The sequence below is a fragment of the Zingiber officinale genome, chromosome 6B (assembly GCF_018446385.1).
Source record: "Zingiber officinale cultivar Zhangliang chromosome 6B, Zo_v1.1, whole genome shotgun sequence".
Classification (NCBI taxonomy): Eukaryota; Viridiplantae; Streptophyta; class Magnoliopsida; order Zingiberales; family Zingiberaceae; genus Zingiber; species Zingiber officinale.
Genome location: NC_055996.1, coordinates 1,865,031 through 1,881,290, shown reverse-complemented (window position 1 = coordinate 1,881,290; position 16,260 = coordinate 1,865,031). Strand labels below are relative to the sequence as shown.

At 34.9% G+C, this 16,260-nt stretch overlaps 1 protein-coding gene across 1 annotated transcript; it reads left to right on the top strand.

Annotated features, from left to right (window-relative positions):
* Positions 1-502: 502 nt before the first annotated feature.
* On the top strand, positions 503-15,579 carry LOC121991683 (pto-interacting protein 1-like). Its single transcript, XM_042545685.1, has 8 exons — positions 503-671; positions 1,975-2,122; positions 2,282-2,532; positions 2,604-2,730; positions 5,530-5,803; positions 5,925-6,057; positions 6,166-6,252; positions 15,200-15,579. The coding sequence occupies exons 2-8, from the start codon at positions 2,038-2,040 to the stop codon at positions 15,329-15,331; spliced, it is 1,089 nt and encodes a 362-aa protein (XP_042401619.1). The 5' UTR covers positions 503-671; positions 1,975-2,037; the 3' UTR covers positions 15,332-15,579.
* The last annotated feature ends 681 nt before the right edge of the window (positions 15,580-16,260 follow it).

The following is a 16,260-nucleotide window of genomic DNA, read 5'->3' as shown; positions in this document are numbered from 1 at the left end:
ATAAATTTATATTATCAAGTTTAATAATAAATAATTTTAAAATATAAAATTTTTAAATAATTAAATAAATTTGAACAGAGTTAGATAACATTTAATCGAACTAAATTTAAACTCATAAAAATTTCAAATCAATATTGAATAATTATTTCAATGACTTATTCATCTTATGATCAATTTAATTTGAGTTAATTATATTATCAAATAAATTTAAACATCATAAAATTAGACTCGATTTAACTCCTTTATCAACCTATTATTTATTAGAGGGCAAATGAATCGAACGAGCTAGAACTAAAAAATATTTATTAGGTCCATTTGCACACCAGTACATCATATCGGTGCTCTATGCGGACAGTGGCATTTTTGGAATTTTATATTTTAGCCCTGCGGACAGTGGCATTTTTGGAATTTTATATTTTAGCCCAAAAATGATTTTAGAAAAAGGTATGTATATATATATTTTACTTTTAGTAATTTCCTTTATTGTATAGCTGGACCTGGCCTGCTGGTCAGTGCTAATCGGTAGGTGAGCTCACCGACGGTTACTCGAATGCGTCCTTAATCGACGGCTACTCTTGCGAGCCTGCGAGGTCGAACCACTGTCCCGCTTCGCCTTCCTTTCCGGCTGTCCTGCGCTCTTCGCCTTCTAAGATCGGAGCCCCTTACTCGAGGTCAGTTTTCAACCGCTCTCTATCGGATCTGTTCGGTGTTTGTGGAAGTATAATTTATAAGTTCTTACTTTGACTGATTTCTAGCTTGTCATCTTCGACTTATGAGGGATCTGTGATCGTCGAAAATTTGAGTAATTATTTGGGACTTTGATGTTTTTTTCTTCCAATCCGTGAGTCTTTTCTCATTAAGGGCTATGAATTGCAAAAATCATCTCTATTCTGGTGCCAAATTTCTGTTGTAAAAGTTGCTTACTGGTTATATTAGCAATACTATAATTGATACAGCAGCGTTTTTTTTTAATTATTATTTAAACTTCCAAATTTCTGCTACAACAAATTTTGTTTTCTTGTTCTCGGCTCAATTCCGTTTGGCCTACTGTTTGGCCTATTTTACTCGCCGAAACAATGGAAGAATTAGGGGATTGAACTGAAAGTTGTTTCGCTTGCACATCTATTCCAATACAACTCGATGATAATGCAGGTGGTATACCTCTGCATGAAGTCATATGTCATTTTTTTCACATAAGGATCTTCTTGTTCATGTGTTAATGAATAAAAAACATAGACATTTGGAAACAGATCTGTTAGCAAAGCAACATTTTGCCTGTATTTTTTGTGTTTATCTTTTACAGGAAGGAGTTTGCTGGGTGCAGTCATTATTTCCCATCTAATTTTGTATCTTTTATATGAGCTAGAGTAACTCCTTACTGATTTTAAATCCTTCCAGGAGATAGTCCATTAAGTTTATGTGGATTTATTGATTTCATCTTCTTTTAAAGATTTAGTAATTGACCTGCAACTTTATGGTGTAACTCCATCAGAATCTTTGTATGTTAAAGCAACATCTAAAGCATTGTTGTGAATCTTTTGCTTTGAATTGTATAAAGGAACGGAGGATCGTTTACATTTATAACTTTGCACAATTAACAATATTTTGTTTGCATTGGAGAAAAAGAAATGCTTTTTAAAACTAGTTTAGTAGTTGTTAGCTCTCAACTGTGGCTATTTTGTGTGGTTTTCATCAAGTAGGGATATACAGTTTGAATTAACTATTTTATGTAACTTATTTTTTTGTGATATTTAATATTTTCACATATGTTTCCAAAAATCAATAAAGGACAAGCTACATTGTTGCATTTCTGATACACTCATTTTTTATTTTTGAATAATCTTGTTGCATTTTATTTTTTTCATACTATACCAGCATAAACTGTTCAGATCCAATCTATATGTGTTTTGTGACTTTTGTTTATTTTACAAACTGAGTCAACAGTGTTTGCTGGATTTTCCTTTTTTTAAACAGGTTTCCTGAGTTTCAAATTACAAGTCAGGCAGCATATCTGGAGCATTCTGAAAAAAACACATTATGTCGTGTTTTGGATGCTGTGAAGAGAATGACATTAATCGAACTGCTGCCAGTGGCAGTCCTTATGTGGCAAACCAATCAGCTGGTAAGGATACCTAAAATGGTTGCCAGATTTTTTTGTTTCATGTACTATCCCAAATTAAATCAGTATTATTCTGCCACTTCAACTGAATGACTAAATCTCCTTGCTGAGCATCAGTAGCGTTTTTTCCAGTTCTGATGAACATAAATAACTATTTTATAGGAAGTGATGGAACATATCAAACTGCAAATCCTCCCTCTAAGGGCATACAAACTGTTAAAGCGCAGCCTATTGCAGTCCCAGCTATTCCTCTTGATGAGATAAGGGAGATCACCCAAAATTTTGGCGATGAAGCTCTAATTGGCGAGGGTTCATTTGGTAGAGTGTATTTTGGTGTCCTAAAGAATGGGAGAAGTACAGCTGTAAAAAAGTTAGACTCAAGCAAGCAGCCCGACCAAGAGTTCTTGGCACAGGTTTTCCTATTATTCATACTTATTTCAACCTTGTTAGTTGGGATACCATGCTCATATGAAAATTTTTACAGGTTTCCATGGTGTCACGGCTGAAGCATGAAAATGTTGTAGAGTTGGTTGGTTACAGCGTTGAAGGAAATCTTCGTCTATTAGCATATGAGTTTGCTACAATGGGGTCTCTTCATGACATTCTTCATGGTATGAACCTTTCTGAAGCAAAATTGTCCATTATTGTAATCTTATGTTATTACAGTGGTACATATATTAAAGTGAGTTTTAAAAAACACATACAAACAATATAGGATCAAACCACTTGCTGCACAGCTCATATAAGGGATGCAGACGTATGTGGACACATATTTTGTCAAAATATTTATTTTTAACTATATTGATGAGAGTATATAGCAATACATGAAGAATAAATTTAATTGTACATCTGCATATCTCATGGGTGTCCATCCTTATTTTAAACCAATTTACCACTTTAATCCCACATAAATCTCTACGCTCTTATCTACCTGTCCAAAAAAAATAGATCGGTCCTAACTGGTCTAACACGCACATCTAATGAGATTCATGTAGTAGTTCATACATTTTAATAAATATATTGAAAATTATAAAGTTTTTAAAAATTTTATGGAAAAATTTATATTGCTCTGGTATTTATTACATTTTTAAATATAATTTCATGTACTAATTTTCGCTACATGAGTTTGTTTGGGCACGTGCATTAGATCAGTTGGATGTTTAGTCTTTTTTTTTTTTCCCAGGTAGGCAATGGATTCTACTGGATATTAGGATATTTATAGAAGAACACTTTAGGTCAAACACCCTTTACGTTTGGGAAAAAACAGGGGTGCCTTTTTGATGATTAAAAAAAGAGCATCTTTGATTTTTGCCAAAAGAAGATCTCACATCTACCCCACAATTTATTAATTTAATAAATCTATGAAGCTAGAAATTTCACATCTATCACATAGCATATGGATTATCCAACAAAAAATCTATATGTGAAAAAAAATACTAAATAACATAACAAACTATTTATTTTTTCAACTGCAATTTATTAACACTTACAATGCCAAGTTATAACTTGTATATACAAACTTCACTATTGAATTCCTAACTTCATAGTATTTAAAGGTTTGAGGATGTCAAATTTGATTGGATTTCAAACAATTTGATTTCAGCTCATCTCTGGACTCGGTTGCATACACTAACAACACATTTCTCGCATATACAAATATTAACTTGCATATTGTAGGTCATCTACACATCATACAAGCACATCAAGAGCATTATCTGATTGTACGTAGGATATACACTAAGTCCTTAGTGTATATATATACATGGTTTCCGGATTTTAAGAATCTTAATCCTTTTTAAGTAAGACTGTCATTACCAGTTTCGAGCCCAATAAATAAGTTGATGTTTGCAATAGGCCCAGACAGCTAACGTTAAATTTGTCTAAATCTATGAACAGAGAAAGTCAATGTTAAGACATGTCTTGATGATGATGATGATGACAATGACAGTAAGACCCCCTTTTGAGGAAGACATGTTGCATCAATAGTCTCGTTACACATTTTACTTCCCTTAGCCTGTCAGTTTGTAAATTGAATTACAACTGATAAAAAGGTTTAGTTTCCTTGTAACACTCATTTATTAATCAAATTATTTACAAACAAATCTTATTTGTGCCAGTCAACGTTGAAGTTCAGGAGTAGTTGTATCACTTTCAGATAAAAGTGTGGCCAAATTTTAAGATGCCTCCTAAATGCCTTCCTTTTGTCTCAGTCTGACCTATGAAGTTTCAAACATCTCACTTTGCTTCTGCCCTCAGAGTTTAGCAAACTGTCTGTCTTAGACAGGTTTAAGATTGTCCATTTCTTTTATAGAGAGCTTCATCCTTCATTGGCAATCTGATATTCTGATGTTTTCATTTGACAATGGGTCTTAAACAGTGCTATTTTCTTATATGATGATATTCGAAACAAAATTCAATAAAAGCTTAATTTCATCACTTAAGTGAAGGGGAGTCTTAGCACAACGGTAAAGTTGTTGCTGTGTGACCTTGTGGTCATGGATTTGAGTTGCGGAAACAGTCTCTTGCAATGTAGAGTAAGGCTACGTATAATAGACCCAGTGTGGTCCGACCTACATTGGCTGGAGCTTTGTGCACTAAACTGCCCTTTTCATCACTCAAGTAGAGGGACTTGTGGTGATGTTGTGGTGATATTCATGTTCCTATTCTTGTTGAACAGGTAATTGTTCAGCTTATGTTAATATCAAGGATTGAATATAAGTGCCTAAGTTGCTTTTCATGTGAGAAGGATGGCTGGCTTTTGTCTATATTTCTTGCTCACATGTACAAAGTAATAGCTACAAAGAAATGTACTGATTAAACAATTAAGTAGAATTACTCAAGGAACATAGGAAACTACAATTTTCCACATATATTAATCTGAATCATTTTTTTTTCTCTTGAACAACCAATTGAAGGGGAGCCTTGGCGCAACAGTTGTTGCCGTGACCTGGAGGTCATGGGTTCGAGCACCAAGACCCGTCCTCGGACCCCGCATTGGCGGGAGCTTCATGCACTAAGCTACCCTTTATCTCTTGGTATATACCAATTGAATGTGATATATCTCATGATTATTCCAACTGTTAAAATGTTCATCATTTATACCTTTTATTGAGATCTCCTTTCTCTCAGTAATTGATAGTAACACATATGTACATGATCAGATGGTTCCAAATCATTTGTTTATTTTGCTGCTGAGCTAAATGCTAAAGTAGATATAAAGAGTGAAGCAATAGACGGGATTCCCTCATCATCATGTTGATGCTGTTTGGTGCTTTGTCATATGATGTCATCTATCAAGCTTGCCATGAAAGTGCTTAAAGTTTTGATGGATCAGAAGATTATCTCTAGCATTTTTTTTAAAAGTGATTTCTGTTTGAAAGTAGCAAATTGAAGTCTATAATTATGGATAGGACGAAAAGGAGTTAAAGGAGCACAGCCAGGTCCAGTGATGTCATGGCATCAAAGAGTTAAGACTGCTGTTGGAGCAGCAAAAGGACTGGAGTACCTGCATGAGAAAGCCCAACCTCATATCATTCATCGTGATATAAAGTCCAGCAATGTTTTACTCTTTGATGATGATGTTGCAAAAATAGCCGATTTTGACCTATCAAATCAAGCTCCTGATATGGCTGCTCGACTTCATTCTACTAGAGTTTTGGGGACTTTTGGATATCATGCACCAGAGTAAGTTATTGTAACTTGTCTGCCGATTACATTTCAGGCTAGAACCATTGTGCAACTGAATTATACTTGTTACGTGGTAATCAGCATGCTATTGATTTGAGTTTTTTGTTGGAGCCTACAGGTATGCAATGACTGGTCAGCTTAGCTCTAAAAGTGATGTATACAGCTTTGGGGTCGTTCTATTAGAGCTTTTGACCGGTCGTAAGCCTGTGGATCACACATTACCAAGAGGACAACAAAGTCTTGTCACTTGGGTAAAGTGATTGATTTTTTTAGCTTCTTTCTTTTTATGTAATGGAGTGATGATGTAAAGCTGACTAGATAAATCATCTTAAGTCATTTGGCATATTGAAAATATACAGGCAACACCAAGACTCAGTGAAGACAAAGTAAGACAATGTATTGACTCGAGGCTAAATGCAGAGTATCCCCCCAAAGCAGTTGCCAAGGTAATCATCTTATACTCTACTTTGTAGTATCTCATGTTGAATTTTAGGGCTGAAATAGAGTGTGCTAAAGCGAAAGAATGACTAGAAGCTTAGTGTAGTTTGAGTTCTTTCAATCTCAAACTGAGCTCAATTTTCACTTAAGAACTAGAAAGGTTGGTGAGCTAGACTAAGTTTGTGAATATGGATGAGCTCAAAGTAGAGCTAGACTAAGTTTGAGAATATAGGCTAGCTCAAACATAAACTAAAGATTTTTTTTTCATTGATAACCTTATAAAATACGCAATATAAATTTTTTAATAACCAAGTAAATCTAGTTCTTAGAACTGATGTATTGGGCTTGATAACATTTCTATTACCATGAATTTGACAAGGAAAAAATAAATATATCTATCTAAATACTTAAACAAGGCTACTTAAATAGTAAATTATGGATAATCTGTCTAAAATGAGAAATTTAAGCTACGAATATATAGCATATGACATTAAATACTTAAAAAAGCAATACAAGCCTGTATGTACACATAAAACATTGTTCAAGATTATATGAATTTTAAAATCTAAAAAACACTTGCTAGGAAATAAGCAGTTGAGTCATTACAAGATGCATTGTAGTATGTTGTCCATTTTTTAATAAGAAATAACATATAGTTTATATTAGCAATAATTCATCATGCATATAAAAATACATTTTTATAAACTAGGTACTATATCAAGTCTTAAGTAACTAGTTAAAAATAAATACATTTTTCTTAACAATTATACTATTAGTTTGAGATCTCGTATCATAAAAAGTGACACGGTGAATACATATCATTTCAATTAATTATCAAAATTACATGGTGAATACATATCATTTCGATTAATTATCAAAATTCGATACTGGTTGGCACTGCATATTTTTTCAATGCGATAGTGTTGACACTTGACACATATCAAGATGAATTTTGGAAATGTTTGTTTCATTTTTCTCTTGGTTATCCAAAATTCTAATTCAATTTATTATCTAATTCTTGTAGTTATATTTTGTCAAGGAAATAAGTAAAGAGGTAAAGATGGTTGGAGGAAAACATATAAATTGGTCTTGGCACATATTAAAGTAAGAAGTGAATAAAATTATTTTAGATTCAATTAATTGATACAATCCTATTAAAAATTGAAAATTTAAGTGAAAGAGGATCAAATGGGGGAAAACTTATTTGAATTCAATGTGGCATATTTTAACAATTTTTTTCATTTAGAATATCACTGTCCTAATTTAGAAGATTCTAATATTTTGCTACCGCGGTTAATATCTTATATTTATAGTTAATATCTTGTATTTATAGTTATTCCTTGTAATTAATTATCAATCACGTAATTAGTTGTCAATTTCCTCTAAATTAGAATTTGTAATTAGGTATTTATTTTAGGTAATACCTTATGTATTTATACTGCTCTTATCTATGAATAAGATTATCTTTTCCTCCCAAAACTTCAGAGTATCAGAGCCAAGGCTAACCTTGAAGCTATCATTAGGGATGACAATGGGTAGGATTTGGATAGGATTTCATATCCTCCGTATCCATCCCCATTTATTATATCTATACCCATACCCATCCCCATACCCATCGGGTATTTAACTTTCATACCCATCCCCATACCCGTCGGAGTTTCGGGTACCCATATCCTACCCATCATCCTATTATTTCCTACCATTCTCATTTTAAAAAAAATATTTCAATGTACTTGTCAGCTCTTCTTCATTTCGCCCTCCTTCGATCGGGTGAACATTTTCCGTGGAAAATAAGATAGATGCGTGTTGATAACAGGATAAAGAGACAAACTAAGTTTTTTTTCTAAAACGGAAAAGCTAAAGTTTTTTATTTCCCAATAAAAAATGAGGCTTATAAATAAATAAATAAATATATCGGGTATCGGGTAGGGTATGGGTAGGATTTTACCACATCCGCCTCCATACCCATACCCGAAATACCCATAACCGAATACCCATTTATTATAATCGGGTATAAAAATTCCCTCCATATCCTCCTCCATTCGGGTCGGATGTCGGATTATCCATCGGATTCGGGTGAAATTGTCATCCCTAGCTATCATCTCTCTGTCTAAGTCACTGCAACCTCTTTCTCAGTCTAAAACTTCTGCCTCAAAATCCATGGCCTATTCCAACCAAACCTCTGACGATTCATTTGCCACAAACACTCATGTTTCTTTCGATATACCAATTAGTTCCCAAACACCAGCCGACTCCTCCCTTGCCCTTAACATCTGTCACAAACTCAATGGTCACAATTATCTTCAATGGTCCTGGTCCATGATGATGTTTGTGGTCGATCGTGGTCGTGATGATCATCTCACAGGGGCAGCCGTTGAACCTGTTGCTGGTGATCCAAAAATCAGAAATTGGAGAACATAAAACAACCTTGTCATGTCATGGCTTATCAATTCCATGATCACCGAAATAGGAGAAAATTTTCTCCTCCACTCATCAGCAAAAGAAATTTGAGATGCTGCCCGTGAACATTCTCAATCAGCGACAATACCATGGAGTTATTCCATGTCAAAAGCACTCTCCAAGACTTGCGCCAAGTAGATCAATCAGTCACTACCTTCTTCTCCACATTAACAGGGCTTTGGCAACAATTGGATCATTTTGAATCCCATGAGTGGAAGTGCACCAACGACGCTGCATACTTCAAGAAAATCATTGAGACTAAATAGGTATTCAAATTTCTTATGGGACTTGACAAATTTCATATGGGATTTGACAAGTCTCTTGATGAAGTGCGTGGCTGAATCCTCGGCATGAAACCTCTCCCTAATCTCCGAGAGGTATTTTTTGAAGTCCGTCATGAAGAAAGCCGGAAAAGGATCATGATGGGCACTCCAATCAAGACACATTTGCCTGATTCTTCTGCCTTAGCCACTGCCAGAGAAGAATCCACACCTCTCGCTGCCTGAAAGCAACCTCCAAACCCTGCTCTACGAAGAGGACACTCACGGTGTGAACATTGTGAGAAACCAGGCCACTCTATAAGGAGACTTGTTGGGATTTGCATGGCAAACTTGCAAATTGGAAGCCTACATGAAAGTATGAACATCGAGGCAATACTACTACTGTTGATGCACCAAAAACATCTCCCTTTACCAAGGAACTGATGGATGCTCTCAGGCAAATCCTCAAGTCTCAAGTCACTACCAATACAACAACCTTTGTGGAGTAGGGTGCAACCGCTGATGATTCTCTAGGTACTGAACATTTTGCCTTTCATGTAACAAATTAGCACCCATCCTCCTCTTGGATAGTCGACTCTGGCGCCTCTGACCATATGACAGGTGATATAAGATTATTTATTACATCTGTTTCATACTATGGTTCTTAAACTGTACACATAGCTAATGGATCACGATCCAAAGTCATTGGAAGAGGGATTATATGTCTGACACCCACGCTTTCCCTTTAAGTTGTGTTATATGCCCCAGAATTAGATTGCAACTCACTCTCTGCAAGTAAACTTGATGAGCGTGCAATTAAATGCATGTTCATTGGGTACTCCTCGAATAAAAAGGGCTACAAATGTTTCTCGCCTACAACCAATAAATTCTACACTACCATGGATGTCATCTTTTTTTTGTAAGACGTCCATTCTTCTCCAATTCCAAAATTCAGGGGGAGTTTTGTACACTTGAATCTTAGAATTGGAACTGGTCCTCTCTCATTAACACTCTACTGCATGTGTCTCAGCTACCTTCTGACAATCAACCACCACCTCATTTGGTCGACCAACCTCCTTTGGCGAACCAACCTCAGCCTTTCGATAGTGAACACAGTCATCTTAATCTTCCAGATAAGTCCATTAAAGTTTTCACGAGGAGAAAACGCCTGGAACAGACTGAGCACAACCAGGAATCAACTCTGAATCCAATAATGCATGAAATAGCACAGGTTGAACCAACAACTAGTCCACAGTCAAAGCCCATGGATTCTAAATCATTAGATAATCTTATCTCCAACTTGGATCTACCAATTGCTTTTCGAAAAAGGACCAGATCCAGTACAATGCATCCAATTTAGAATCATCTGTCATATGCCAGTCTATCACGGAAGTTTAGGATTTTTGTGTCAACCCTAGATAAAATCCATATTCCCAGAGATGCATTTGAAGTCCTACAAAGTCCTGCATGACATGCTGCTATCCTTGAAGAATATCAAGCTCTAATGAAAAATAAGACTTGGGTACTCACACCACTACCACCTGGAAAGAGAGTTGTTGGATGTAAGTGGATTTTCTCTATGAAACAAAAGGCAAATTGAGGTTTTGATCGATTTAAGGCACGTCTAGTAGCAAGAGGATTCACATAGTCCTACGGGATTGACTATCATGAGACCTTTGCTCCAGTTGCCAAGTTCAATACTGTGAGAGTTCTCCTATCTTGTGTCTTAAATCAAGAGTGACCAATATTCCAGCTGGATGTGAAAAATACATTCTTGAATGGAGACTTAGGTGGCGTTTGGTTCTTTTCTAGCAATTGGAATAGGAATGAGAATCATAGTATTGTGGAATGAGAATAGATATGAGTATGGATATCATTCTTAAAAATAATGTTTGATTAGTTGAATATTTTCTATCGGAATAAACTAAAATTTTCTTTTTTACCCTCAGAGGAAAATAAGAGAAAAAATTAGATATGAGAGAAAGTTGAATACGAGAAGGGGAGCCTTGGCGCAACGGTAAAGTTGTTGCCATGTGACCAAAAGGTCACAGGTTCGAATCCTGGAAACAGCCTCTTGCAAAAAGCAGGGTAAGGCTGCGTACAATGGATCCTTCTCCGGGACCCCGCATGGCGGAAGCTTCGTGCACCGGGCTGACCTTTTTTTTTTTTTTTAGAAAGTTGAATATGAGAGAAAAATATGATGAGAGAGAGTGTCGTGAGAGAAAATGTGATGAAAAAGAATAAAGAGAGGGAAAGTGTGATGAGAGAAAATAAGAAAAGAAAATGTGATGGGAGAGCATAATGAGAGATGATGAGGAGAGAGAAAATGTGATGAGAGAGTGTGTGATGCGAGAGATTAAGTAGAGAGAAAGTTTGATGAGAGAGGAATTGTGATGAGGAAAAATGAGGAAAGAGAGTGTGATGGGAGAGAAAGCATGATGAGAGAGTATGAGGAGAAAGTGTGATGCGAGAGAATGAAGAGAGAAAGTGTGATGAGAGAAAATGAGAAGAGAGTGTGTGATGGGTGAGATTGAGGAGAGAGAAAGTATGATGAGAGAAAAAGTGTGATGAGGAAAAATGAGGAAAGAGAGTGTGATGAGAGCGAAAGCATGATGAGAGAGGATGAGGAGAGGGAAAGTGTGATGGGAGAGAATGAAGAGAGAGAAAGTGTGATGGGAGAAAATGAGAAGAGAGAAAGTGATGGGTGAGATTGAGGAGAAAGAAAGTATGATGAGAAAAAAAGCATGATGAGAGAGAAAATGTGATGAGAAAAAAGAGTGTGATGGGAGAGGATGAGAAGAGAGAGTATGATGAGAGAGAAAGTGTAATAGGAGAGAATTAAGAGAGAAAAAGTATGATGAGAGAAAATGAGGAGAGGGAGTATATGATAGGAGAGATTGAAGAGAAGAAAATAGGATGAGAGAGAAAGTATGATGAGAGGGAACAAGGAGAGAGAAAGTGATATGAAAGAAAAATTGAACAAATATATTAAAAGTATTTTCGTCCAAAACTTAAACTCTCACTCTCATTCTCATCAAAACCCAAGGGAGGAGGTGGGTTTCATCAATACCCAAGTTTTTAGATTTCATTCCAAAATTTTAATTCTATTCCATCAACCAAACACAAGGTTTGAGAATGAATCCATTCCCTCAATCTCAAACCCCTAAACCAAACGCCACCTTAGTTGAAGAAGTATATATGGAGATTCCACAAGGATTTGAGAATGGTTGGACAAGAGGGAAAGTGTAAACTCAAGCAGGCATCGCGAGCATGGTTCGAGAGGTTTTCCAAGGTCTTGAAGTTGGATGTCTATTGTCAATCTCAAGCCGATCACACATTGTTCGTTAAGCAGGCCTCAAATGGTAAGGTGACCATTCTAATTGTATACGTCGATGATATAGTACTGAGAGGAGACCATGAAGAGGAAATAAAAAGACTTAAAACTGTCATATCCAAAGAATTTGAGGTGAAGGACCTAGGACTTAGATATTTTCTTGGCATGGAAGTCAGTAAATCACGTTAAGGAATATCCGTCTCTCAGCACAAATACGTGTTAGACTTGCTTCTTGAAACTGGTATGAGTGGTTGTCGTCCATCGGAAACTCCTATGGATCCTAATATCAAATTGAAGGCTAGAATAGAAGAAGAAACTGTTGATAGGGAGCAATATCAGCACCTAGTAGGTAAATTGATTTACCTCACTCACACTCGACTAGATATCAGTTATGCAATGAGTTTATGTCGGCCAGTTCCTTACCAACCCTTCGGTTGATCACTTGAATGTTGTTCATTCAATCTTAAGATACTTGAAGGGAGATCCTGGAAAAGGACTTTTTTTTTAAAAAAAATAACAAATCGATCTGGGAAAATCTTTAGAGATGCTGATTCGGTAGGATCTAAGAGTGACCGAAAGTCAGCATCTGGTTATTGTTCATTTATGTAGGGAAATTTGGTCACTTAGCGCAGCAAGAAACAGTTGGTGGTTACTCATAGTAATGCTGAGACTAGGGATGACAATGGGTCGGGTTCGGGTCGGATTCTATATCCTCCGTACCCATACCCATCGGGTATAGGATATCCGATGGGTATACCCATACCCATTAAAGAATCGAATATCTTCTAAACGTATAATTTTTCTTCTTTCTATCGAACTATTATCATTCAACAAAAATATATTAAAATTAACATCCTATTAAATATATATATATATATATATATATATATATATAATTAAAAAATAGATTAAATATCTATATAGTCTCCTACTAATATAAAAAAAATAGTAAGTTGATTTTAGAAAAAGAAAATTTTCTTTAATATATGTATATATATTATTTAATCGGGTATTCGGGTCGGGTATCGGGTATTGATAGTCCCTCCATACCCTCCTCCATTCGGGTCGGATGTCGGATCCTCCATCGGGTTCGGGTGAAATTACCATCCCTAGCTGAGACAAAACTTCGAGCCTTAGTTCAATGTGTTTGTGAAGGAATATGGTTAAAACGATTGCTAAAAGAGCTCAAAATCAGTTTCCAAGGTCCTATACAAGTGATGTGTGACAATCAGTTAGCTATGGCAATGGCTAAGAATCTTGTCCAACATGATCGATCAAAACATGTAAATTGATTGGCATTTTCTCAATGAGAAGATACAAGATAAGATTGTGTTGATGAACTATGTTCCTTCTCATCAACAAGTTGTTGATGTTCTCACCAAGGCTCTATTCAGACCCAACTTCGGTGAACTTAATCTCAGACTCAGCTTAATGAGTATCTATCAAATAGTTTGAGGGGGAGTGTGGAAAGTCAAATTATCATAATTTAGAAGATTCTAATATTCTGCTATAGCTGTTAATATCTTGTATTTATAGTTATTCCCTGTAATAAGTTATCAATCACGTAATTAGTTGTCAATTTCCTATAAATTAGAATATGTAATTAGGTATTTATTTTAGGTAATACTTCATGTATTTATACTGCTCTTGTCTATGAATAAGATTATCTTTTCCTCTCAAAACTTCACTAACAACACCGCCTCATTTCGACAAAAAACTGAAACTCCACTGCGACTTGGAATTTCAAAGGATTATGAATTTCCTAAGAGATCCAAAATATAGAAAGATATATATCTATATGCTTTGTAGTCGAATATTGTAATACTTGTTAACAAACAACACAGCCTGTAGCAAAGAAAATGTATACATTGATTAAGGCAAGAAATAAAATATGTTTCTTGTTTATCTATTTGAAAAAGTTGTCTAGTCAAACCACCCACATTAGCTTGGACATGGCTATTGATTTAGCTTGCTTAATTATTATGATTTTGATTGCTTAAGCTTATATAGTCCCATAAGCAGCTTAGAGCCACATATTTTTTTTTTAGATAGTGATGAATGTTGTAACAAACTCACAAATCTGGCATATTGTTATAGATGCTAATATCTAGAAGGTAAAACAGCTTTATATAAAACTACTGTAATGCTATTTAAACCCATCTCACCTATCTACGTGTGCTGGGGAACCTGATTATACTTCTATCTGATAACCAATGAATTGCTTCTAGTGCTTGATCAATGAACTCTCTTCTAGTGCATAATCCCATAACAAACTAATGAACTTTCTTCTAGTGCTTGTTTGTTATATGATCTTTCTCCATGTCATGAGATTTTATAGGAAATCTAAATTTGGTTATCACAGAAATCTTACAGATGTAAATCCCATATGAAGTGAGGTTATATTGGGCGTGTAAGCACGTCAGGGTTTATAACTCAGTAATTCAGCATTCCAACTGCAAAGTAACAGTAATTATATTTCAAATCATCTAATTTTAGAAATTAATATTTCTATTTGTTTTTTTAGTGTTCCTTTTCCATATTGAAAATGATTTACTAGAGATCTTCAGTTATTTTTTTTTTCTCAGAAATAGTTTTCTTGAGATTTTGAAGTCTGATACCAAAAGAGACATCAAGCAAAACTACTTTGATTATTTCCTCTGTCTGAAGTTCGTAACTAGAATTTAGTCCAATTTGATTTTGCACGACTCAAAGACCTATTATCACTTTACTTTCATTGTATTCATAGGTTAAAAAATATATATAATGCTAGCAATCTGGACCTTGATATTGTCATTGGCAATTTTTATCAATTTGAATACACTGATAATATGCAAGTCTGTGAAAGGATACGATGAACTTTAAATAATTAGGACATGATGATGCTTTCATTTTGTCGAATAGTTTGCTGCTGTGGCCGCATTATGCGTGCAATATGAAGCTGATTTCCGGCCAAACATGAGCATCGTCGTCAAAGCTTTACAGCCGCTACTGAATACTCGGTCTGGCCAACCTGGAGAAGGCCCTGGAATGTGAACCCTAATCATATGTCTAGAGTTAAGTGCAGTCCTATCCTAACCTGTAGATTTTATATACCACCATTGTTCTCGATGGATCCATTATTTCAAACCTCTGCCCACTAGTTTTGAATATCCTTCGAACTCGAATTTGTCCTGTGGGTATGATCTCGGATTGTTCCACAAGTTGCATTCTGCTTTCTTGCTCTAAATGCATTTGTAAAATTCGATATGATGGCAAAGTGATAGGACTTGTTGGCCAGGCAAGCTCTGAGATCGATTCATTTTGATGCACTTTCAAAATAGCCTTCGACCACCCTTAAAAGAAAGGGAAAATTTAAAACAAAATTTATTTTCACTCAATTAAATATAATGGATATTAATTTATTTAATTATTCTTAATATTTTTAGGTAAAAAAAAAGTCTAAAAAAAAATATAATTCTTCTTAAATTCAGCACATTAAATTAGAATCTTGTATATTTTATATCAAATTGAACACGACTCTTTTTCCATCTCAATTGGATGGAAAATATATTAGATTTTTTTTAAATGATATTCAATTGGATGGAAAATATACTAGATTTACTTTAAATAATGCTGAATTTAGGAGGAATTATATTAAGTAGAAAAAAAATTATGCTCGATTTGATAAAAAATATACTTAATTCTAGTTTAAAGTGCTGAATTTAACAGAAATTATATTTATTTTTAGATTTTTTGTACTTACAAAATATGAGGGACAATTTTGATAGAAAATATACTCGATTCTATTTTAAAATGTTGTATTTAAGAATAATTATATTCATTTTTAGATTTTTTTTTTATACCTAAAAAATCTGAGGAGCAATTAGAAAGTTGTGTTCAATTTGATAGAAAATATACTCGATTCTAGTTTAGAGTACTTAATTTTATTGGTACGGTTAGTACTAATGGTCTAACTCAGCTTT